The sequence below is a fragment of the Trachurus trachurus genome (assembly GCF_905171665.1).
Source record: "Trachurus trachurus genome assembly, chromosome: 17".
Lineage (NCBI taxonomy): Eukaryota > Metazoa > Chordata > Actinopteri > Carangiformes > Carangidae > Trachurus > Trachurus trachurus.
Window position 1 is genome coordinate 5983112 of NC_139900.1, and position 23549 is coordinate 6006660.

The following is a 23549-nucleotide window of genomic DNA, read 5'->3' on the forward strand; positions in this document are numbered from 1 at the left end:
CAATATTTAAAACGTACTAATTTTAAGACATCTGTAAAATAAAAATCTGATTTTCAAAACAGATCAATTTTGAGATACTTTTATTTTGAAAAATAACAAAGATTATTTAACAATATTTTGTTTCTGAATATTTTTTTTTTAATATTAGGGTTAGATAAATATTTAATTATTTGACACTTTGAGGCCTCCGTCCGTACTAATGACGCCATAAACAGAAAGAAAAAGTTGAATATGAAGAATGAAAAAGTAAAAAACGAAGAAAAAGGACAAACACACGCAAAGTTTCACATTTTAATGTTTCTTATTTTACAGACAGGCTTTTTTTTCTTCTCTTTTTGGTAAAAACAAAATCCACCGGTCTTGCAGGGCATGCATGAAGTTATGTACACTCATTTATTTATTTATTATTCATTTTTCTTTCCTTCCTCACGCCTTCAGCTTTGAGAGCAGTTTACAGTTCAGACTTTATGATCTTTATAATATTGTTCCATGCAAACTTGTTTCAGCGATTTTATTCCATTTTTTTCTTCGGAGCTGAAAAGTCACTGAAAACGTTTCATTTGCTACAAACGTGGTCCGAAAGCTCGATACTGGCCGAGAGGTCCTTCTGTAACACGGAGCTTATTTTTAATTTTTTTTACAGTGACGTCAAACCCAAGAGAGTGAAACATGATCAACAAATTAAAACGTAAACATGGCGTCAGAAATAAACAGGACGTTAATACCTCAGAAGAAATACAAAGAAACTGATCTAAAATGGTTCTTCTCATCATTTCTTTTTAAACCAGTGTCTTCTCGGGCTTCTGGAAGCTTCTGACGCAAAGTGCAAAATGAAAATTAAAAAAACCACAACGACAAAACACAAAATAGTAAATTCATGACACTGAATTTTGCTTTTAAAGCAGCATGTTTCTCAACCTGTGCACATGCAGACGGCCGATGTGAGGAGCTCATGTGAGCACAGAGGCCTCGTCTTCTTTCTTTCTTTGACATGAATAAAAACTAAAATGGCAGAATGTGGATAAGGCAGATTTTTCCCACAGGAGCAGGAGAACCAGACGAGATCCTGAGGAGGAGGAAAAAATGAAGTAAATTAAAGGGATAGTTCAACATTTTGGCAAATTGGCCCATTGCCATAATCCCTATAGTCATAGCAGTAGGTTCGTTACCTTTAATTGTCGGTGCAAGGTGTTTTTAGAACGGCGGAGCAGAGCCGCGAGCTGCTCAGAGCTACACTATGGAGGCTCATGGGATTTCTTGGTTTCCCTCATCAAACTCATCAAATACACAATCCAACAACTCCACAACGCTCTGGTGGACAAGTTGTGACCTGCACATTCACCACGCTATGAGATAATAACACAACGTTACCAGACAGAGTTGTTTTAGAGGGAAATTCATGCAAAACCGCTGGTGCGCGTTCCCGTCGGGGCAGTTTTTCATCAACAGTCTCTGTATTTCCCTCTAAAACAACTCTGTCTGGTAATGTTCTGTTATTATCTCATAGCGTGGTGAATGTGCAGGTCACAACTTGTCCACCAGAGCGTTTTGGAGTTGTTGGATTGTGTATTTGATTAGTTTGATGAGGGAAACCAAGAAATCCCATTAGCCTCCGTAGCGTAGCTCTGAGCAGCTCACGGCTCTGCTCCGCCGTTCTAAAAACAGCTTGCACCGACAATTAAAGGTAACGAACCTACTGCTAGGACTATAGGGATTATGGCAATGGGCCAATTTGCCAAAATGTTGAACTATCCCTTTAAAGAAAACCAAATAAATGGGAGGTTTGTGGTTCGGGTCAGAACAGGAAGCGATGCAACACACCTGTTAGGTCACCTGCTGAATGAGCCCTTTTTCTGGATCATGTTTATCATCCAGCTCCTCGTCAGAGTCTGAAAACAGGACGGAAACCAGTCAGAACCAGAACCAAAGACGTTATGGTGAGCAGTGTTTACTTAGTACACCTACGTACATGAGAAGGATTAGAGTTTAACAAGTAGTTAAACAAGTGAAAGTTCAAAAAAAGAACTAAATAGAAAAACAAGAAACTAAAGAAAGCATTTATTTCTGCCTGTTTTTCATCAAATAAACTAAATATCTTTGATTTAACCCTCCTGTTGTCCTTCTGGGTCAAATTGACCCAATCTGCTCCTTCCTTCCTCCATCCTTCCTTCTTTCCACAATCCTTTTTCGCTCGCTTCTTTCCTTCCTTCCTTCCCTTCGTCCTTACTTCTTATTCCTTCCTCTTTTGATCCAGTTGACATGATCTGTTCCCTCCCTCCATCTTTCCTTCCCTTTTCCCTTCCTTCTTTCTTTTCACAATCCTTTATGCCTCCCTCCCTTCTTTCCCTTCGTCCTTACTTCTTCCTTCTTTTGTGACCCAATCTGTTCCCTCCCTCCATCTATCTTTCCTTCCTTTTTCCCTTCCTTCTTTCCTCCCATTGTTCCCTTTTTCCTTCATCCTTCCTTCTTTCCCTTCGTCCCTCCTTCCTTCCTTCTTTCTATCCCTTTGTCCTTCCTTCCTTCCTTCCTTCCTTCCTTCTTTCTTTCCCTCCTTCCTTCCTTCCTTCCTTCCTTCCTTCCTTCCTTCCTTCCTTCCTTCCTTCCTTCCTTCCTTCCTTCCTTCCTTCCCTTTGTCCTTCCTTCCTTCCTTCCTTCCTTCCTTCCTTCCTTCCTTCCTTCTATCCCTTTGTCCTTCCTTCCTTCCTTCCTTCCTTCCTTCTTTCTATCCCTTTGTCCTTCCTTCCTTCCTTCCTTCCTTCCTTCCTTCCTTCTTTCTATCCCTTTGTCCTTCCTTCCTTCCTTCCTTCCTTCCTTCCTTCCTTCTTTCTATCCCTTTGTCCTTCCTTCCTTCCTTCCTTCTTTCTATCCCTTTGTCCTTCCTTCCTTCCTTCCTTCCTTCCTTCCTTCCTTCCTTCCTTCCTTCCTTCCTTCCTTCCTTCCTTCTTTCTTTCCCTCCTTCCTTCCTTCCTTCCTTCCTTCCTTCCTTCCCTTTGTCCTTCCTTCCTTCCTTCCTTCCTTCCTTCTATCCCTTTGTCCTTCCTTCCTTCCTTCCTTCCTTCCTTCCTTCCTTCCTTCCTTCCTTCCTTCCTTCTTTCTATCCCTTTGTCCTTCCTTCCTTCCTTCCTTCCTTCTTTCTATCCCTTTGTCCTTCCTTCCTTCCTTCCTTCCTTCCTTCCTTCCTTCCTTCCTTCCTTCCTTCCTTCCTTCCTTCCTTCCTTCCTTCCTTCTTTCTATCCCTTTGTCCTTCCTTCCTTCCTTCCTTGACCTAGGAGGACAGCGTTAATTCCAGCAGTTTGTCCAAATATATTATCAAACTCAGCGTGACTTAATGTAACACACAACGATGGGCTCTTATTGTGAAAAACGATGGGCTCTTATTGTGAAAGGAAGAGGAAGAGGAAGAGGAAGTGTGTTGAGGCGGAGGCGAGAGAACAAACCTGCCACAGACTCTGGAGGAGAGTAGAACTGTCCGTCAGACATGGGACCTGGATACATGAGAGGAGCTCGCTCTGTGGCGTCCACGAAGGACTGATACCCTGGAGAAGTACACAGGACGAGGAGTATTAGTACTGCAAGACGTAGAGTAGTAGTATCAGCAGGCCGAGTACAAGGTGTAGAGGTGTGAAAAGTACTGTATATAACTATTTTTTTGAATGCGACCGCAATCTGAACAGCCAGGTTGCATTTAATGCGACTTTGACGTAATTCTGACCCGCGCTGCACTGTTTTGTAAATGAATGACAAATAAAGTTGATTGAAAAACAAAAAATGTGCCACAGACGCTTGTTGGGAGAGTCAGGGGATGAGACGCACACTTATCAATGACCGATTTGATACGGGATTACCTCAAATAATAGCCGGTATTCATTTGTCTACACAAACAAATAAAGGCCGGCCCTAAATACAAGACGGGTCAAAAAAAAAAAAAAACTCTGTCGCCTGGAAAAAACTGACAAATATATGATCAGAAACTCTTTCAACTTTGTGGACTGTCTGCATGTGAAGACTGACTGGAGTGAAGCTGACCTCGTCCTCTGCTTCAGAGAGGGACAAGTTGCACTGTTGGACCTGGGTCTCTGCTCCGTCTCTGGTCCCGAACGGGCTCCGGACAATGAGCGGGGGGATTAGATGAACTAATGAACGATGAGCTTGGTTGCTAATGTGTAAAAATTAACTGAGGGGTTTAGAAATAAAGGCCGTTGGCCGTAGCGTCACACTGAGCTGTCAGATGATGAGCCAGGCAGGCAGACTGCATCACATCAAAAGTCGGTGAGTTTAAATTCAGACTCTTTTTTTTTTTTTTTTTATATAATTTTTTGTAATGCTGTGGGTATAGGGAGGCTGATGGAGGGAGGGATGGAGGGAGGGAGGGAGGGAGGGAGGGAGGGAGGGAGGGGTGGCGGGTTCGAATCCGACGTGTTTTTTTCTTCTTTTTTTTTTAGCATCAAGCCATAAAGTCCTACAATACCGGTTGCCGTTGCCATGGTTGCTTCTGTAAACATCGTTGTGGCGTGATGTCATCAATGATCAACTGCGCATGCGGGTCGCTTCAGGAGCTTGAGCTGTTCACACAGCAATCCATACACAGGCCACATTTAAAGGCGTAATGTGAACAGCCAAACAAAAAAATCGGAATTGAGCATTAAGACCTGCGGTCTGAACGTAGCCTTAGATGTTTATTAATTATTATTCATTTATTAGTTAATTATTATTTTTTCATCTTTAGTAAACGACGATGAGTTCATCTTTCGCTCTGAGCTTCGTGTGATTTACTGTTTTCGTCTTCGGCCTCCTGAGGAAGAACCTTGAAGTCGAGCAGCCATGTTTCTATCCAGGCCAAGACGAAGGAGACGATGGGCAGCAGGTAGCCGAAGGCCCCGCCCTGAGACAGCAGCTACACACACACACACACACACACACACAAAGGTATAATTAGTTCATTCATACAGTGTGTTACATGACATTTTACAATACAATGAGGATAAAGGTAGTAAAATAAAACAGAATCATGAGCGGAAGTGAGATAATGAGATAATAATCAGGGTTCCTACATCTTAAGCCAAGTTAAATTTAAGACTTTTTAAGACTTTTTTAAAGCCACTTGAAATGAAATTTAAGACTGACTTCATAATAAACACAAATGCAGAAAAAAGAAAAAAAAACACCACATCAATTACATAGAGTTATAGGGACAATTTTACCCACTTTCCTATGTGATCCAAGGTAAAGTGACACATGAATATTGGATTGTGTCTCTTTCCAGCTGTCCTTTCAAAATAAATGCATAAAAAGTCAGAAAAAAAAAAAAAAACACTGACTCGGGAGCTGGTGGCGGTGAGAAATTTAGCGTTGACGGCCGCCACTAAAACTTCTCTATGTCGGAATGTTACCAATTATTTTGAGATTTGAGACTAATTACAACCATAAAATACCACTTACCATGTGTTAACATTTTTAAGACTTTGAAAAATTGATTTAAGACATTTTAATGCCAATTAAGGCCTTGTTTTTAGATTAATGAATTCAATGCCTTTTAAGACTTTTTAAGGATCAGTAAGTAAGAACCCTGATAATAATGAGATGTAATGATTCAGGATCGTCCGACAAATAGCAATGATGTCATGATTATAATAAAAACATAATAAAACGACGACAAAACTAGAAAAAAGTATCAAACATAATGTTCATGCTCAGCGATGACCAGCAGGTGGAGTTAGAGAGTTAGAGAGTTTAACCGTCCAGCTTCTTCTCACCTTTGATAAAATGACTTTCACTATGAGGAACGCACAGCTGACGGCAGTGGTGACCTACACACACACACACACACACACACACACACAATCATTATGTGGAAACTGTCACATACACAAGATTATTTTGTTATCATACAAATGACTCACCAATATATATATATATTAAAAAAACACATTTAAAACATATATATAAATGTTTATAAATAAAAAATATGTTTAAAATCCTTGTTATTTTAGTGCTAAATAAACTTCTTGCTTCTTGACTTTAGAAGTTGTGCAGTCGACTTCCTGTTTGACAGTAACTATGACGACTTCCTGTTTGACAGTAACTATGACGACTTCCTGTTTGACAGTAACTATGACGACTTCCTGTTTGACAGTAACTATGACGTGAACTCACTGCGATGGCCCACCAGTGACGGAGCTTACAGACGGCGTAGGCCAGGATGAGAGCGGCAAACCTGAAGACGGCCAGGAGCTGAGGGAGGAGGAGGAGGAGGAGGAGGAGGAGGAGGAGGAGGAGGAGAGAGGAGGAGGAGGAGGAGGAGGAGGAGGAAGAGGAAGGAGAGGAGGAGGAGGAGGAGGAGGAGGAGGAGGAGGAGGAGGAGGAGAGAGGAGGAGGAGGAGGAGGAGGAGAGATAGAGTTAGAGGAGGAGGAGGATTAGAGGAGGGGGAGGAGGAGGAGAAAAAGGAGGAGGAGGAAGAGGAGGAGGAAGGAGGAAGAAGAGAGAGTTAGAGGAGGAGGAGAGAATTAGAGGAAAGGGGAGGAGGAGGAAATGGTAGGAAGAGGAGGAGGAGGAAGAGGAAGGAGAGAGAGTTAGAGGAGGGGAGGAGGAAATAATTAGAGGAGGGGGAGGAAGAGGAGGAAGAGGAGGAGGAGGAAGAAGAAGAAGGAGAGGAGGAGGAGGAGAAGGAAGAGGAAATGGTAGGAAGAGGAGGAGGAGGAAGAGGAAGGAGAGGAGGAGGAAGGAGAGAGAGTTAGAGGAGGGGAGGAGGAGAGAATTAGAGGAGGGGGAGGAGGAAGAGGAGGAGGAAGGAGGAAGAGGAGAGAGTTTGAGGAGGGGGAGGAGGAGGAGGAGAGAATTAGAGGAGGAAGAGGAGGAAGAGGAGGAGGAGGAAGAAGAGAGAGTTAGAGGAGGGGGAGGAGGAGGAGGAAGAGGAGGAGGAGGAGGAAGAAGAAGGAGAGGAGGAGGAAGAAGAGAGAGTTAGAGGAGGGGAGGAGGAGAGAATTAGAGGAGGGGGAGGAAGAGGAGGAGGTGGAAGAGGAAGAGGAGGAGGAAGAGGAGGAAGAGGAGGAGGAAGAAGAGAGAGTTAGAGGAGGGGAGGAGGAAGAGGAGGAGGAAGAGGAGGAGGAGGAGGAGGAAATGGTAGGAAGAGGAGGAGGAAGAAGAGAGAGTTAGAGGAGAGGAGGAGGAGAGAGAGTTAGGGGAGGAGGAAGAGAGGAGGAGGAGGAAGGAGGAGGAGGAAGAGGAGAGAGTTTGAGGAGGGGGAGGAGGAGGAGGAGGAGGAGGGGGGGAGGAGGAGGAGGAGGAGAGAGAGGGTTAGAGGAGGAGAGAGGAGGAGGAGGAGGAGGAGAGGGTTAGAGGAGGAGGAGGAAGAGGAGGAGGAGGAGGAGGAGGAGGAAGAGGAGGAAGAGGAAGGAGGAGGAAGAGGAAGGAGAGGAGGAGGAAGGAGAGAGAGTTAGAGGAGGGGAGGAGGAGAGAATTAGAGGAGGGGGAGGAGGAGGAGGAGGAGGAGGAGGAGGAGGAGGAGGAGGAGGAGGAGGAGGAGGAAGAAGGAGAGGAGGAGGAGGAGGAGGAGGAGGAGGAGGAGGAGGAAGAGGAAGGAGGAGGAAGAGAAACAGGAGGAGGAGGAGGAGGAGGAGGAGGAGGAGGAGGAAGAGGAAGGAGGAGGAAGAGAAACAGGAGGAGGAGGAGAGGGTTAGAGGAGGAGGAGGAGGAGGAGGAGGAGGAGGAGAGGGTTAGAGGAGGAGGAGGAGGAGGAGGAGGAGGAGGAGAGGGTTAGAGGAGGAGGAGAGAATTAGAGGAAAGGGGAGGAGGAGGAAATGGTAGGAAGAGGAGGAGGAGGAAGGAGAGGAGGAGGAAGGAGAGAGAGTTAGAGGAGGGGAGGAGGAAAGAATTAGAGGAGGGGGAGGAAGAGGAGGAAGAGGAGGAGGAGGAAGAAGAAGAAGGAGAGGAGGAGGAGGAGGAGGAGGAGGAGGAGGAGGAGGAGGAGGAGGAGGAGAGAATTAGAGGAGGAGGAGGAGGAGGAAGAGGAGGAAGAGGAAGGAGGAAGAAGAGAGAGTTAGAGGAGGAGGAGAGAATTAGAGGAGGGGGAGGAGGAGGAAATGGTAGGAAGAGGAGGAGGAGGAAGAGGAAGGAGAGGAGGAGGAGGAGGAGGAGGAGGAAATGGTAGGAAGAGGAGGAGGAGGAAGAGGAAGAAGAAGAAGGAGAGGAGGAGGAGGAGGAGATGGTAGGAAGAGGAGGAGGAAGAAGAGAGAGTTAGAGGAGGAGGAGGAGGAGGAGGAGGAGAGGAGGAAGAAGAAGAAGAAGAGAGAGTTAGAGGAAGAGAGAGGAGGAGGAGGAAGAGGAGGAGGAGGAGGAGAAGGAGGAGGAGAGAGGAGGAGGAGGAGGAGGAGGAAGAAGAAGAGAGTTAGAGGAGGAGGAGGAGAAGGAGGAGGAGAGTTAGAGGAGGAGGAAGAGGAGGTATGTGTGTTTGTTTGTTTATTTGTCTGTGTGAACGAGTGTAGAAACAACACAGTTCTCACAAAGATGTCGAAGAAGGAGGCGTGGTAGTCGTAGTGCAGCACCTCCCTGTCCAGCTGCTGCTGGATGCCGCCGTTCACCTGACAACAGACACATCACCGATCAATACACAGACAGATCAATACTTCAGATCAATACTTGATTTATCCCCTCGGGAAAACTCATCTCATCAATATAAAGCAACTATAATGTTGTTATTATTATCAATCAGATTCCTCCCTCTCTATATCGAAATGGATATCAGAAATTATGACCTGTTGACCCTTAGAGAAGATCACATAGATACGACACCTTTAAAGCAGAAGTGAGTGATCCGGTCATTTTGGCTAATGCTGCGTTCCAGGCAGGCTTTTGAAACCGTAAATTACAGCTTCAAGTCACAACTTACGACTTTGTAGCGTTCCAGGCAACCCACTCGTGTTTTTCCGACCTGTTTTACCTGTGAAAGTCACTATAACGGCCACTCGTAACTTCTGACCCGTGAACTCGTACCAGATCGAACTGGTACGACTTCGCAGGTCGGAAAAACACGAGTTACGAGTTTCCTTGAACGCACCATAACAGTCCTCGTCCCTACGTCGCCACATTCACGGCGTCCCTTGGCTGCACACACAGCCCTGCATGCCGTTCTCTCTCCTCATTGGATAAAAATTGTAGGATACGATAAATGTTTTCTCCTCGGCTCAGAGCAGAGCAGAGGGACTGACAGACCCGTGTTTCAGACCAAACACTCTATGTAAGTGATTGCTGTCGGAAGATATAACTATTTAAGACTTATATTAACACAAATATATCACTTACTTCTGATTTAACCTTAATGTCCAGGTACAATGTTTAAGATGTCTTAGTGACCTATGTGTCACAATGTAATAACTGTTACTATATTTTTTTTTCTTTCTATTTATTATTATTATTTTACCTATTTTTCATATTCATTTTATTTCCTAACCATTTTATTTTATTATTATCTATCTGTCTGTTTGTTTGTCTTATTATTTATACTACTTTGCCATGGGAATAAGTTGTACTATGTTTGCATATTTGAAAACTTCAAAATAAAGTATTCCCCCCCCAAAATTTTTTTATTATTATTATTATTATTATTATTATTATTATTATTATTATGGTCACAGTGGGTGCTGGATTTTCCATTCGGGCTGCCGTACAAACATGGCGGTGCAAGATGGCTATATGTAGATATAAAAGAAGAATTTTAAGGCTACAAAAACCAAAAAAATATATATATATTTTATAGCGATAAAACTTATACAAATATATTCATGGGTAGTATATTCAGATTTTTGCCAATTATTACACACTGGTCCTTTAATCAATAAGATCTGTTTCCTGAAGCAATACTTTGAAGCTCTGTATTGATTTTGTATTGATAAATTACATGTTGTATCTCAGTCTCTAGTTGATGGTCAAAGTCCTTTTGTCCAGATCGCACAAAAAGTGTTGACTACGATGCAGGACCTTATAGGAGCTGTGAGGTCTGGGTGGACACAGATAAACTGTATTTGTTTGTTTATATGATGAGATTTTATTTCTACAAATTGATTATTGAGGGGGAAAGAAAACAGTTTTAAGATTTACGACAGAATAAGTGATGTGAACCTAATAAAGTGACCTAACCCTGACCTCTGATCAGTAGCGACAACATGAAGTGAAATGCTGAGTCAGCGTCGCCTTCATCTACTGTGTTTTCCCACTGTCTTGAGGTCAACTCCTCAATGAGGAAGTTATTTCTTTTTTTTTTTACTGTGACCCGTTTCCCAGAATGCATCAGACCCAGATTGGAGTCAACACAGTTTTTAACAGCAGCACCTGACCTCAGCTGCTGTTCGACCTCGACACAATTCAAACAAACAGCAAAACACACATTCAATCATAAACACATTACTGTGTGTGTGTGTGTGTGTGTGTGTGTGTGTGTGTGTGTGTGTGTGTGTGTGTGTGTGTGTGTGTGTGTGTGTGTGTGTGTGTGTGTGTGTGTGTGTGTGTGTGTGTACAGTTGCAGATATATTACAGCTCATTTACCGGCTGTTACATAAAACACCATAAATGCAGGAGGAGTCCCCGCCATCACCTGATACCTGCGATGTTAATGTTTGGCGAAAGTTAACGAACTAATTCCTAAGTCCACGACAGTTTCACCTCGATAAGAGAATCTCAGCAGCAGCTTCGATTAAAAGTAAATGACAGGGAACTGAAAGTTTGGGTTTTGTGTTTGTTCTATTTTTACTGTGTGAACATGCAAGTGTAAAGCTCCATACAGTGTAAAGGTAGATGTTTGTGTTAAAGCTCCATACAGTATAAAGGTAGATGTTTGTGTTAAAGCTCCATACAGTATAAAGGTAGATGTTTGTGTTAAAGCTCCATACAGTATAAAGGTAGATGTTTGTATTAAAGCTCCATACAGTGTAAAGGTAGATGTTTGTGTTAAAGCTCCATACAGTATAAAGGTAGATGTTTGTGTTAAAGCTCCATACAGTATAAAGGCAGATGTTTGTGTTAAAGCTCCATACAGTATAAAGGTAGATGTTTGTGTTAAAGCTCCATACAGTATAAAGGTAGATGTTTGTGTTAAAGCTCCATACAGTATAAAGGTAGATGTTTGTATTAAAGCTCCATACAGTATAAAGGTAGATGTTTGTGTTAAAGCTCCATACAGTATAAAGGTAGATGTTCATGTGTAGTGTGATTATAAAGCAGCTCTAGGTTCTATATTAATACTGTGAAAGTATCAAAGCCTCAGTCCACAGAGAAATGCACACAGCCTGTATTCAGAAACTGAGCCTTAAAACCAGCCGTCAGGACTTCCTGTCACTTTGTGATGTCACAACGAAGCCCCGCCCCCTCACCACCTGGACCCACCATCCAACAAACACTTGATTTTGGTTTCTCTGAGTGTTTTATTCTGAAATCTGCTCTATTTTTTAAATGTTTTTATTTAGAAAAACACAGTCAACCAATCAGAACAGAGACCCAGAGCCTCCTCTCTTCTGATTGGCTGACACAGTCCCCTTACAACCCTCTGGAACATTCATTCTGTGTCTGACAAACAATGAAGTCTTACATTGAGCTCGATGATCCAGAGCAAGGTGATGAACAAGAGGTCGAAGGTGACGAAGAGGCAGAACGTCCTCCTCACGTCCGAGATGCATTTCTTCTCCACGGCTTCGTACGACTCCACCCTCGCGCAGATGGGCGTGGTGGCGGTGGCGGACCCCATCCCTCTGCCCGTCAGCCGGGAATCGGCGCTGCTGCTGCACCGGCTGTCCATCGCTGGCCGCCGCGCCTCCCCTCCCCCTCCCCCTCTCCTCTCCTCTGGGCTGGGCTCGGCCTCCCGCCCGCCGCTCAACGCTCAGAACGTGGACTCGCACTCAGAGGAGGCGGAGCATCGGAGCAGGACGTGGACTCACTCAGTGGAGAAATACTGCATCACTGCATCTAAAGCGAAAAAAAGTCAGAAAACAACATTAGTCCAACAAGGAGTGAACAAACATCACATTTAAAGCAGAAGTAAGCGATCCGGTCGTTTTGGCTAATGCTGCGTTCCAGGCAGGCTTTTGAAACCGTAAGTTACAGCTTCAAGTCACAACTTACGACTTTGTAGCGTTCCAGGCAACCCGCAACTCGCGTTTCTCCGACCTGTTTTACCTGTGAAAGTCACTATAACGGCCACTCGTAACTTCCGACCCGTGAACTCGTACCAGATCGAACTGGTACGACTTCACAGGTCGGAAAAACACGAGTTACGGGTTGCCTTGAACGCACCATAACGTCTTGTCAGCCGATGGAGTTAGCAGCCCCCGCCCTCGTCATGGATCTATTGGTCCTCGTCCCTACGTCACCACATTCAGGCGCATCCCTTGGCTGCACACACAGCCCTTCATGCCGTTCTCTCTCCTCATTGGATAAAAACTGTAGGATACGAGAAAAGTTTTCTCCTCGGCTCAGAGCAGAGCACAGTGACTGACAGACCCGTGTTTCGGTCCAAACACTCTATGTAAGTGATTGCTGTCGGAAGATATAACTATTTAAGACTTATATTAACACAAAAATATCGCTTACTTCTGCTTTAAGTTTCATATTAACGCTGTGAAAGTATCAGAGAGAAACGCACACAGCCTGTATTCAGAAACTGAACCTAGTAATGATACGTTCACAACGAAAACCGCAACTGGCAGACGCTCATTTTCATTTTCAATGGACGCTTCTGTGCATCCGAGGCGCTGCTTGAAAGTCCCGCCCCTTCGGCGTTGCCAGATGCCAACGTCTGGAGCGTCCACAGGCGAAAATGACGCTTTTGGTGTGAACGTACAGTTAAAGAGGAACTATGCAAGCTCTGTGTTGCTAACCCTCCTCTCCTCCATGTGCATTTGTTTTAAAAGGAAGCCAGCGAAAAATCAATCCATGGAGCGGTGGAAAATGTTATATATATATATACACAATGTTACGACGTGTATATTTGTTTCTTCACCATCATAAACAAAAGATTGCAGGTTACGGAGCGCGTTTGTGAGATGCCAGGTGGAAGACAGATAGCCTCCGTTCTCACTTAGTTTAGTTTATTTATTTATTTCATTCATTTATCGAGCGTAAAAACAAAAAATAAAATAAAACCTATAAAAAAAAACAATGACAATACTGTAACTCTTGAATGAAAGGGGGCAGAAAGAAGCAAACTTATATTGTCTACCCCTTGAAACAAGTCACAGGTCATGTAGTTAACTATCACAATTACTAAAGAGCCTTTTAATTAAGGTTAAAATGTAGCATAGCCATGGGAAAAATCCTGCTTAGTTCCTCTTTAAAACAAGCCGCCAGGACTTCCTGTCATTTTGTGATGTCACAACAAAGCCCGCCCCCTCACCAACACCTGGACCCACCATCCAACGACTTGAAAAGATTTTGTTTCTCTGGGTGTTTTATTCTGAAATCTGCTCTGTTTTTATCGGGTCACTTTAGAAAAAAACACACTCAGCCAATCAAAAAAAGGCTCAAAGTCCTCTCCTCTCTTCTGATTGGCTGGAAAACGACCTGTTGTTACTAGAGCTCCAGAGAGAAGCTGAGAGAGGAGATGGAAAACTACAAACATATTCCTTTTATGGATCAACATCTCAAAATAAGACATTGATAAACTTTAATTGTTTGCTCTATAAAACACAGTTTTGTTTTAAACTTCTGACTTTTGACCTCCAACATCAAATTTAAAGTCCACTTCAAACAAATCATTATTACACTTCCTCCCATTCCTGCCATTGTTTGGCTGCTTTGACCTTTGACCTCTGTGTAACTCTTGTTGTTTGCAATGTCTGTGTTTCAGGAAGTGAAGCAAACTGTGCTTCAACGGAAAGTCGCTCTTACACAGAACAAAACTGCAATGTGACTTCATGATTTTCACATTTCAAATCCAGCTTCATCTCAGTCAGCGTTGATTTCATATATTTAATAAGGCGTTTAACGACTTTTAATAAACCACAATCCTCTAGTAGTGACTCAGTGGTAGTTTGTATGTTGCTGTAGTTACTTGGCATTAAAGGAGATAAACTGCGACCAACCAACACGAGTCACACCATGTGCTGTCATTTCCCCTGAAACTAAACTCTCCACCACTTTCAGCTTCCTCCTCCTCAGCCTTTATATCTGCACCACACTCTCACTCAGCGTTTTTCTTTTTTTTTCCAAAACAAGTCAAGATAGGTTTCTTTCTTATTCAGCTTCCCCAAAAAACTGTAAAGACTGTAAAATCTGAACATGATGACACATCGACTCATTAGATACATGGTCACGTTGGAAAACACTGATATGTGCTTTTTAAAAATGGTAAATGAATATCATGAGTCACAAATCTACAGATTCTGATTCATAAAGGAAGTCGGATTATTCTCTAATACAGTGTTGTTGTATTGTTTTTGTTTTTTTTACGGTTTCTAATGATGTTTTAAATACTGATGTTTCCAAGTGATTAACCACAGACTGTTGTTCTCTGTGTAGCTACAAACTGATTCTGGGTCAGATCTGCAATTTAAGGAATGTGAACGCACCACGAGGACGAGACAGACCTGAGTTACAGCTTAAGAGGAGTTTCCGGGGATGGGGGGGGGGCAATAAAACCTGATTCACCAGTTCCAGCAAATGTAGGAGAGTAGAGAGTGCTGGGAAACATTATGTAAACACAGAAGAGATTCCTGTTTCTGAGATGTTGATAAGAAAAAAAAGAAAAAACGCCTCAAATGTCAAACACAAACTCTGGTGCAACTTTCCAATAAGTGAAAAAAAAAGAAAAAAAGTTAAAGACCAATTAATTATAACCAGTGAATGTTAAAAGGTATAATGTGTAGGAATTCCCCCCATCTAGTGGTGCGGTTGCATATCTGAACGTATTCTTGATGTTGCATTCACGTGAAATCGGGCAGACGTCAGACAGACAACAGATGCTGCAACAGGATAAACAAGCGTCTATGTAAACAAGTGGTCCGCCAGCACTAGGCAAAACAATACAGGCCTGACAATATGTTATCATGGTGATGTGGTATTGTTTTACCTGACCCACGTTTTACCTGACCCACGTTTTACCGTCTTTTTCTCGTGGAGTAAAATGACATCCGGTTGGTTTGCCGACGGCCGTCTGCCTGACTGCACCTGAATGCAACACCAGTGCCTCCGTCCTTCCTCACACTACACAGTGGTGACAGTTTTAACAGGCCGAGCCCACAGCTCCGCTGAGTTTCCGTGGTTACCTACGGTCACGCTGCCACTCAACGTAAAAAATGGCGATGCAACATGGCCGCCTCGGTTCGGTGCGTCGCCCACTTATGTATTTGTAACGACTTGTAACAACTCATTCTAAGGTACCAGAAAGCTTTCATTTGTATGCGGGTGTGATTCCACTTAAGTGAAATACGTATTTATGAAAGACATGTTTGATTTTTGCTAATAAAAAGCCAAATAAGTTACAAACTGGGGCTTTAAAGGATTCTGGTCAAGACTGAAAACAAAAATCCTCCTCCTCATCATCATGACATCGCTCATGTTTGATAAAGACGACTCAGATTTGTTAGTAAAGATGTGACGTTGCTAAAAAAAAAAAGAAACATCGTGATCTGTGTGTTTAGATTCTTTTCAGTCTTTTCTTAAAGCAGATATCAGCTTCACGGCCGTTTCGGCTAATGCTGCGTTCAAGGCAGGCTTTTGAAACCGTAAGTTACAGCTTCAAGTCACAACTACGACTTGGTAGCGTTCCAGGTAACCCGTAGCTCGTGTTTTTACCATCCTGTTGTCTGTGAAAGTTCCCTATAACGGCCACTCGTAACTTCCGACCCGTGAACTCGTACCAGATCGAACTGGTATGACTTCACAGGAAGGAAAAACACAAAGTACGAGTTTCTTTGAACGCACCATGAGTTAGCAGCCCCCGCCCTTGTCAGGCATCAATTGGTCCTCGTGCTACGTCACCACATTCACGCGCATCCCTTGGCTGCACACACAGCCCTTCATGCCGTTCTCTCTCCTCATTGGATAACACTTGTATCCCACAAGGAAAATTTTCTCCTCGGGTTACAGCAGAGCAGAGTGACGGAGAGACTCGTGTTTAGGCTGAAATACTTCATGTAAGTGATTGCTGACGGAAAATAGGACTATTTAGGACTTATATTAACAAAAACATTCCACTGATATCTGCTTTAAGTAAAGAAAAAAGGAACCTTCATGGATTTTTTTTTTTTTTTTTTTTTTACAGATTAGTGGATTTAACTGAAACCATACGTTGCTCTGGACTAATCTGCCTGAATGCAGTCACGCAGCAGAAACTCTTTAGGTCTTGTGCTTCTTTAAGACCAAAGCATGTTTGTGAATCATTCCTCATTAGTAGATGTAAGAATAACAGCTAATTAAAGCAGAAGTAAGCGGAATATTTGTGTTAATATAAGTCTTAAATAGTAATATCTTCCGACAGCAATCACTTACATAGAGTGTTTGGTCTGAAACACTGGTCTGTCAGTCACTCTGCTCTGCTGTAAGCCGAGGAGAAAACTTTCCTTGTATCCTACAACCTTTTATCCAATGAGGAGAGAGAACGGCATAAAGGGGCAGTCCTCTCTGTGTGTGCAGCCAAGGGATGCGCGTGAATGTGGTGACGTAGGGACGAGGGCGGGGACTGCTAACTCCATCGGCTGACAAGAAGTTAGCCAAAACGACCGGATCGCTTACTTCTGCTTTAATTACAGCTGAATTAGTGGATGATGTGATGAACACACACACAACTTTACTTTCACCTCTGTTTTGGTCTCCACCCACACCTACGAAAACTTTAGCTTCTATTTGCTCCACTCGGTACATTTTACACTTCCTGCGTTTTATTTTGAAGGGTTGACTCGTAAAAACATCTAAATAACATCTCAGTGTAGTTTCCCATCTCCTCTCTCAGCTTCTCTCTGAAGCTCTGGTAACAACAGGTCAGTGTCAGCCAATCAGAAGAGAGGAGTAGGCCCAGAGCCTCTCTTCTGATTGGCTGACTGTTTTCTAAAGTGATCCATTAAAAAAATAGAGCAGATTTCAGATAACAAGTTAACAGTGGACAAATTGAAACCAGCAAACTGTAAATTCAATACGTTTTTGGAAAATACATGCAGTGTCATTTTGCAAAGGTTTGGGCACCCCAGTTCAGTAAGTGGAAGATGAAATGATCTCCAAAAGACATAAAGTTAAACATGAAACACTCTTTTGCAACATTTTAATCAATATCCTTGTATTATTTTTTAGTTTTCTAGAGTTTCAGAGTGAAAAAAGGAAACAAAGCAGCAGCCTGCAAAAGAACAGGAAACCCAGGAGACTTGAGCTCTCAGATAACTTTGACCAAGGTATCAGACAAGATATTTACTATTTACACACTGTGATAGTTTCCAAAGGGGCGGCTACTAGCTACTAACTATGCAGACCGCCCTTTTCCTTTTCTGTTATTTTGAAAATGTAAAAGGTGAAAATGGTAAATAAATAAATCATATAGTTTAAAATGTAACAGGAATGTGCCATCTGTAACCTTTGGAGATCATTTCATCTTCCACTTGCTGAACTGTTCACATTAAAATAAATCTTAACCAGGGGTGCCCAAACCTTTGCATGACACTGTATAAGTATTGACCCCAACAAGGAGAACTGATAAAACCAATACCACCCACCCCGCCAGTGAATGAAGAAGCTCTACGTGCAGAAAGAAAAGAGGAAGTCTGAGACAGATACTGTATATTGTTGTCACTGTCTGATAAGATCAGCGCTGCAAGCAGCAGTAAAATCAGTGACTGCTATGAGAATGTATCACAGTAGAAAACAGAACCAGAGAAACGAAAAACTAAATACCGAACACTAACTAAAACAAAAACCTGAGTGCCTGAAAAACTAATTGTCAGATCAAAGAAAATAAAACGGATAATTTTCAGGTAAAAAGCATGTAATTATGATAATGAATATAAATTATGAGGCCAATGTCACAAGACCCTGGGACACACAGCAGTGTATGTGACTCAGCGGTGTAGTCTGTGATACTCAGGTAGCCTATACTCAGTCAGTATACCCACTGAAATTGCATTAATATTTTAGTTTAGGCCTACCCGCTACAACAAAACTATCTATGTGATACAGTCAGACAGTGAAACCCACCTAAAAAGCAGTATACCCACTACAATAAATGAGACTAAACGACTGATGTGACTAATGCATGGTTCAGACTCATTATTTTGAGTTAGTAAGTCAAAATAGAAGAAAGAATTTCATTAATTTGGGTTATTAAATCTTATTTTTCCCCCATCAAGTGGCAGAAATGGGCTTCCATATAGCCTATGACTGATATAGACAGTCCAGACTTCAGCATCTCTACAAATAAAACCCAGTGATGAACCAAATAATGATAAAAAAAAAAAAAAACCTGCAGCAGGTGACGTGACTGGTGAAACTGATCAGCTGGATACGGAAACACACAGAGAGAGAGAGGAATCTGCCCAAGGCCAAACTGCAACAATAACACTATGTGCACAGACAGTGCAACACCTGAGCTGCTTCACCTGGAGGGTGCACGAGCAAATGCCGAGCAGGTGACGTTGAAATGCAACGAAGGAAGCAAAAAAGAAAAAGAAAAAAATTAGGCTACATAAAATAAACCCGGTGCAGCTGTAACTCGGTCCAAGGATGCCATGATGACACAGAGGTGTTTACAGCATCGTCCGGGCAAACTGGTTAGTTAGTTATTTCAAAGCCGTGTGTCAACCCCGCGGTTGTTACACCGACTCCTCTGCTCTTCTTACCCCGTCGAAGCGGCTCCTCCGGGCGGATTAAATGTGCTGAAACGAGCTCTTTGGATGTTTTTTTTTTCCAGGCAACCTCCACCGCATCTGTTTCCCCTTCGTCTGCTGCTCGCACCGGAAGAAGCTACGGCTGCATATTTTAAAGCCGAGACAGACGCAAAGGATTCTGGGATATGGAGTCAGTGCTGCGCTGTGTTTCAGGTGCATTTTTTTTTGTCGCCCCCTGGTTGTCATGTTGGACACAAACAGCTTTTCCCTCAGGAGTCAGACTGAGTTATACAATAATACAAAATACATTTTAAAGTTTGTTTGGCATTTGCACAATTGTAGAATAAATAAATAAAAATAATAAAATAAAATGAAAATAAAACATGTGCATCTTTAAACCTCACCTATAAAAGGTAGTACACAAATAACAAAGCAAAATAAAAAAAATAACATTGGTATACTTTAGCTTAATACATTACATACACAAAAAAAAATACAAAATAGAATAGAATAAAGGAAACAACAATTAATTGTAAGTTAAATACAAAAGAAAAAAATAAAATTAATTCACAAGGCATTATAGTAGCTGAATTAGTATTGCGTACAACAATGTTTTGTAATCAGAGCATTTTTTTAGTTTCAGTTTAGGAATTAGTCAAGGCAAAAAAGACAAAGAAAACACCAATAAATAAAATGGCATTGAAGAATAGGCTAAAAACACACAGAAAAAACTGCCAAAATATATCATATACACAAAAATTTTAAAATGTATGCAAGTAATATAAGTAATATGTAATATGTAAGTATTATGTATGGTCCATTAAAGTGCAAAAGTGATGTCCATGGTAGTGGTATTTATTTTTGCGTTTGCCATGAGTCACTGTGGCTGGGAAAAGGCTATTGTAGAAATGTATCCGGTGTGTGATTATGCTGTCTGCTCGGTTGTGCCTGAGACTGTATGTTGATTGTTGTTGGTGGGAAAAATGGAGCATATGAACATTTTAAACATGTTTTTAGAGATTTAACTTAACCTCATTTTCAAAACTATTTTCCATTTGAATCTTACAGAAAAATCATCTATCTATGGTATTCATAGTTAGGCATATATTTGTTTTGTTTATTAAGTCTTAAATATTAACATGTGCTACAGAAATATGATCTGAAAAAACTGAATTGGTCATAAAATTAAAGTAGGCTATATTATACTTTTCACCATATCTATCCTTGAATAATATCCTAAAATGAATAAAGAAGAAAAGATATAATTTTCAAAGAGAACCCGTTTTATTCATTTTACTTATGTTCACATCATTCACATAGTTTATTTCTACATCATCATAAGTTTCTATTTTCATGTGGAAAATTTGAGTTTAGGTAGAAACATCATCATGAGCAGTGATCTCCTCCACGGAAAATAAAATAATAAATTGTCTCCTAATTGGTGATTATCATAAAACCCCACAGACCTTATTTATGGATGGATTTAAACAACAACATTTGATCTGACAAACACATCTCGCGAAATTTAACTAGAGATTACTGAAAACAAAATATCCCAATAGCCCAGGCAGTGTAGAGATACACAACAACAAACAGACACATCAATGTAAATGTGATTGTAGATTTCTTAGTTTCAAAAGTGAGAACAAATCTCAGTGATAAAGGAAGGCCTTGTAATTTCACACTGAAAACAAAATATCAGCCCATGTACACAAACACAAACACATCAACACAAATACCCAACAAACATTTAGAGTTCAGAGAAGTTTCTGTTTTCATGTGGAGAAATGTGAGTTTAGGTAAAGAAACATCATGAGCAGTGATCTCCTCCACGGCTCCAGCTCCACCTCAACAAACTCAAACATCCAATCAACCAATTGCACCTTCAATGATCTTTGTCTATTTGAGTTTACACAACTCTGCTGTGGCTCCATTAGACAAAAAATAAAATCCAGCATGTAGAGGCTGAGTGAATGTGGTCTGGACTCTGTGGAGGAGAGTCATGGTTTCAGAGACGCTGTAGAAAGACAGAATACCTGCTCTGTGATCCAGGTACACTCCTACTCTGGAGGACTGAGGACCTGAGACTGGAGTATAGATGTTGTTGGACCAAAATGTGAAACTGTTGTTGTTACAACGTAACATCCAAGCTTTGTCATTACGTCCAACCCAACTTTCATTCCCTGCTCTGCTGATATTCTTGTATGCGACTGCTACATCAACTCCTACTCCTCTCCTCTCCACCTCCCAGTAACAACGTCCAGTCAGACTCTCTCTACTCAGGACCTGAGGATATGTAGTAAATCTGTCTGGGTGACTAGAATAAGACTGATTTATACTCATTAATGTTACTTTTCTGTTTCCCTCAGATAATAACAGACGTGTGTGTGCTGTGTTTGGATCCAGTGTGATTTCCTGTGAATATCTTAAGAAGTCAGCTCTGGTCCTGGGCTCTGGTGGTGACAGTAAAACATCCACTTGAGTCTCTGTCAGTGAGATGTTTGTCCATGTGTCTCTCAGAAGGTCCTGTAGTTTATCTCTGAGCTCTGACACAGCTGCTGTCACATCCTCAAAGTGTCTGAGAGGACGGATATTGATGCAGGATGAGTGTGTAGATGGACTGAGTGCTGACAGTGAGGGGTAGTTGTGTAGAAACTGGGTGTGATCCTCTGTGTGTGACAGCAGCTTCAGCTCAGCGTCTTTCCTCTTCAGCTCAGTGATCTCCTGCTCCAGCTTCTTCTGAAGCTCTTTGACTCCACTCACTTGAGTTTCCTGCTGGGATCTGATCTGCTGCTTCAGCTCAGAGCTTCTTTTCTCCATGAGACTGATCAGCTGAATGAAGATCTTCTCACTGTCCTCCACTGCTTTATCAGCAGAGCCATTGATGGTCTCCACCTCTTGTTGAAGCACCTTCACATCTTTCTCTGTGTCCTGGATTCTCTGCTGGATGTTTTGTCGACTCAGCTCCAGCTCTCTCTGCCTCTCAGTCCTTTCTGCTGCAGCTGAGACTGTGTCGTGGCCTTTATGTTCATCCACAGGGCAGAGATAACAGATACACTGCTGATCAGTGCGGCAGAACATCCTCATCACCTCATCATGACAAGAGCAGATGTTCTCCTGGAGCTTCTTGGAGGGCTCCATCAGCTTGTGTTTCTTTAATGGAGCCACATCATAATGAGGCTGCAGGTGTTTCTCACAGTAGGAGGCCGGACATGTCAAACAGGACTTGACAGCTTTGAGTTTCCTACCAGTGCAGACATCACAGGCCACATCTTCAGGTCCAGCATAGCAGTGATCAGCAGGAGCAGCTTGGAGTCCAGTCTTCTTCAGCTCCTCCACTAAAGCTGCTAACATGGTGTTTTTCACCAGGACAGGTCTTGGTGTGAAGTTCTTCCTACAATCAGGACAGCTGTAAATTTTCTTCCCATCCTCTTCATCCCAGTGGGTTTTAATACAGTTGAAGCAGTAGCTGTGTCCACAGGGAATAGCCACTGGATCCTTCAGTAGATCCAGACAGATGGAACAAGAGAAGGTCTCCTGGTCCAGATGAACTCCTTTCTGCGCCATTTCACCTCTCACAGACGACGACTGTCTGAGTTTCTGTTGCTCAGAAGTGAAACTAGTTTGAGCTCTGATCTAAACAACATGTGTCTCTGCAGTGAACGGGGCCTGTCAGCTCCTCCTCTTCACCTCATGTTGGTTCCACCCATCTTCAAACTGTAGATCTGAAGGGGATGGAACAAGGAAACACATGAACAGGGTGGAGCTCACTGTGTTTGAGAGCAGGAAGAAGAGGGAGATGATCAGGTTGGACTTTGTTCCAGTAGGAGGAGCAGTTTGATAATGTGTGTTTAACCTTTTATTTACAGTCCTGCTCATTTCTCATTTGTCATCAACTCATTTTCTGATCTTTTGGTTTGTTTTAAAGGTTTTATAATCAGCTCTGAATCAGAGCTTCTGCTTAACAGGATTTAATTAAACTATTGTAAGTACTGGGCCTTATACAGCACACAATACCATTATAATGTTGACTTTTGTATAATAATACTACACCAAAAAAATGCTAATTCCAATTTTCAGAGCCAATCACATTTACAATTATACAAGAAGCAAATCCTCACTTGACATATGATGTATTGTCATATGTCAGTTGAATAAAATAACAGTATTTTCAGCAGGGGTTGTTCAGTGGTCTGTCCAAGGATGTTCTCTACTTCTAAATTTTTCACTGTAAATTGTAGCTTTATTTCATCATTGGAAAACATGGGCCAGTGAATTCCTATGGTCTTTGTGGTCCAGATCAGTATCTCTGTGTGGCTTAACTACTCATTCCCAGAGCTTTTAAACTAGATTGTACTAAATATCTAGAGGTCAGTCTCTGTCTTAGGGCCTTAAAAAACTCCAGCAACTCACAGAGATGATAAATGTCCCATCTGAAGCTGTCTGAACACTACAGATGTGTAGTGATGCTGCCATCTTTCTGCGTCTTCCTACAGGTTCTACAGACCGTTCACTTCCCGCCATTTGAGTCAGATTCCCTCCTCGCGCTGCGGCTGCTGAACTATTTAAACCTAACGGCCGTTCTAACCGTTAGTTCTCTAACTGGCTGAACAACTTTTTGCCTCGGTTAAATACGTAAAACATCAACGAATTTCACAAGTGTTGGGATGTCAACAGGATTTATACTGGGAAGAGTTTTCTTTCAAGTCCCAAATACAGTTCCTGGAGGGTGAGTTACTATATCTCAGTTAAAAAACATG

At 42.2% G+C, this 23549-nt stretch overlaps 2 protein-coding genes across 2 annotated transcripts; both read right to left on the reverse strand.

Moving 5' to 3' along the window:
* Positions 1–277: 277 nt before the first annotated feature.
* On the reverse strand, positions 278–18929 carry stard3nl (STARD3 N-terminal like). Its single transcript, XM_083992038.1, has 9 exons — positions 18802–18929; positions 11577–11950; positions 8500–8577; positions 6154–6231; positions 5754–5807; positions 4774–4894; positions 3438–3536; positions 1822–1889; positions 278–1066 (listed from the first exon to the last, which is right to left on the reverse strand). The coding sequence occupies exons 2-8, from the start codon at positions 11781–11783 to the stop codon at positions 1825–1827; spliced, it is 702 nt and encodes a 233-aa protein (XP_083848164.1). The 5' UTR covers positions 11784–11950; positions 18802–18929; the 3' UTR covers positions 278–1066; positions 1822–1824.
* A 1759-nt stretch (positions 18930–20688) lies between these two features.
* Positions 20689–22356, reverse strand: LOC311000089 (tripartite motif-containing protein 16-like; the record flags this gene model as incomplete). Its single annotated transcript, XM_083990723.1, has 1 exon — positions 20689–22356. The coding sequence occupies one exon, from the start codon at positions 22354–22356 to the stop codon at positions 20689–20691; it is 1668 nt and encodes a 555-aa protein (XP_083846849.1).
* Between the last annotated feature and the right edge of the window lie 1193 nt (positions 22357–23549).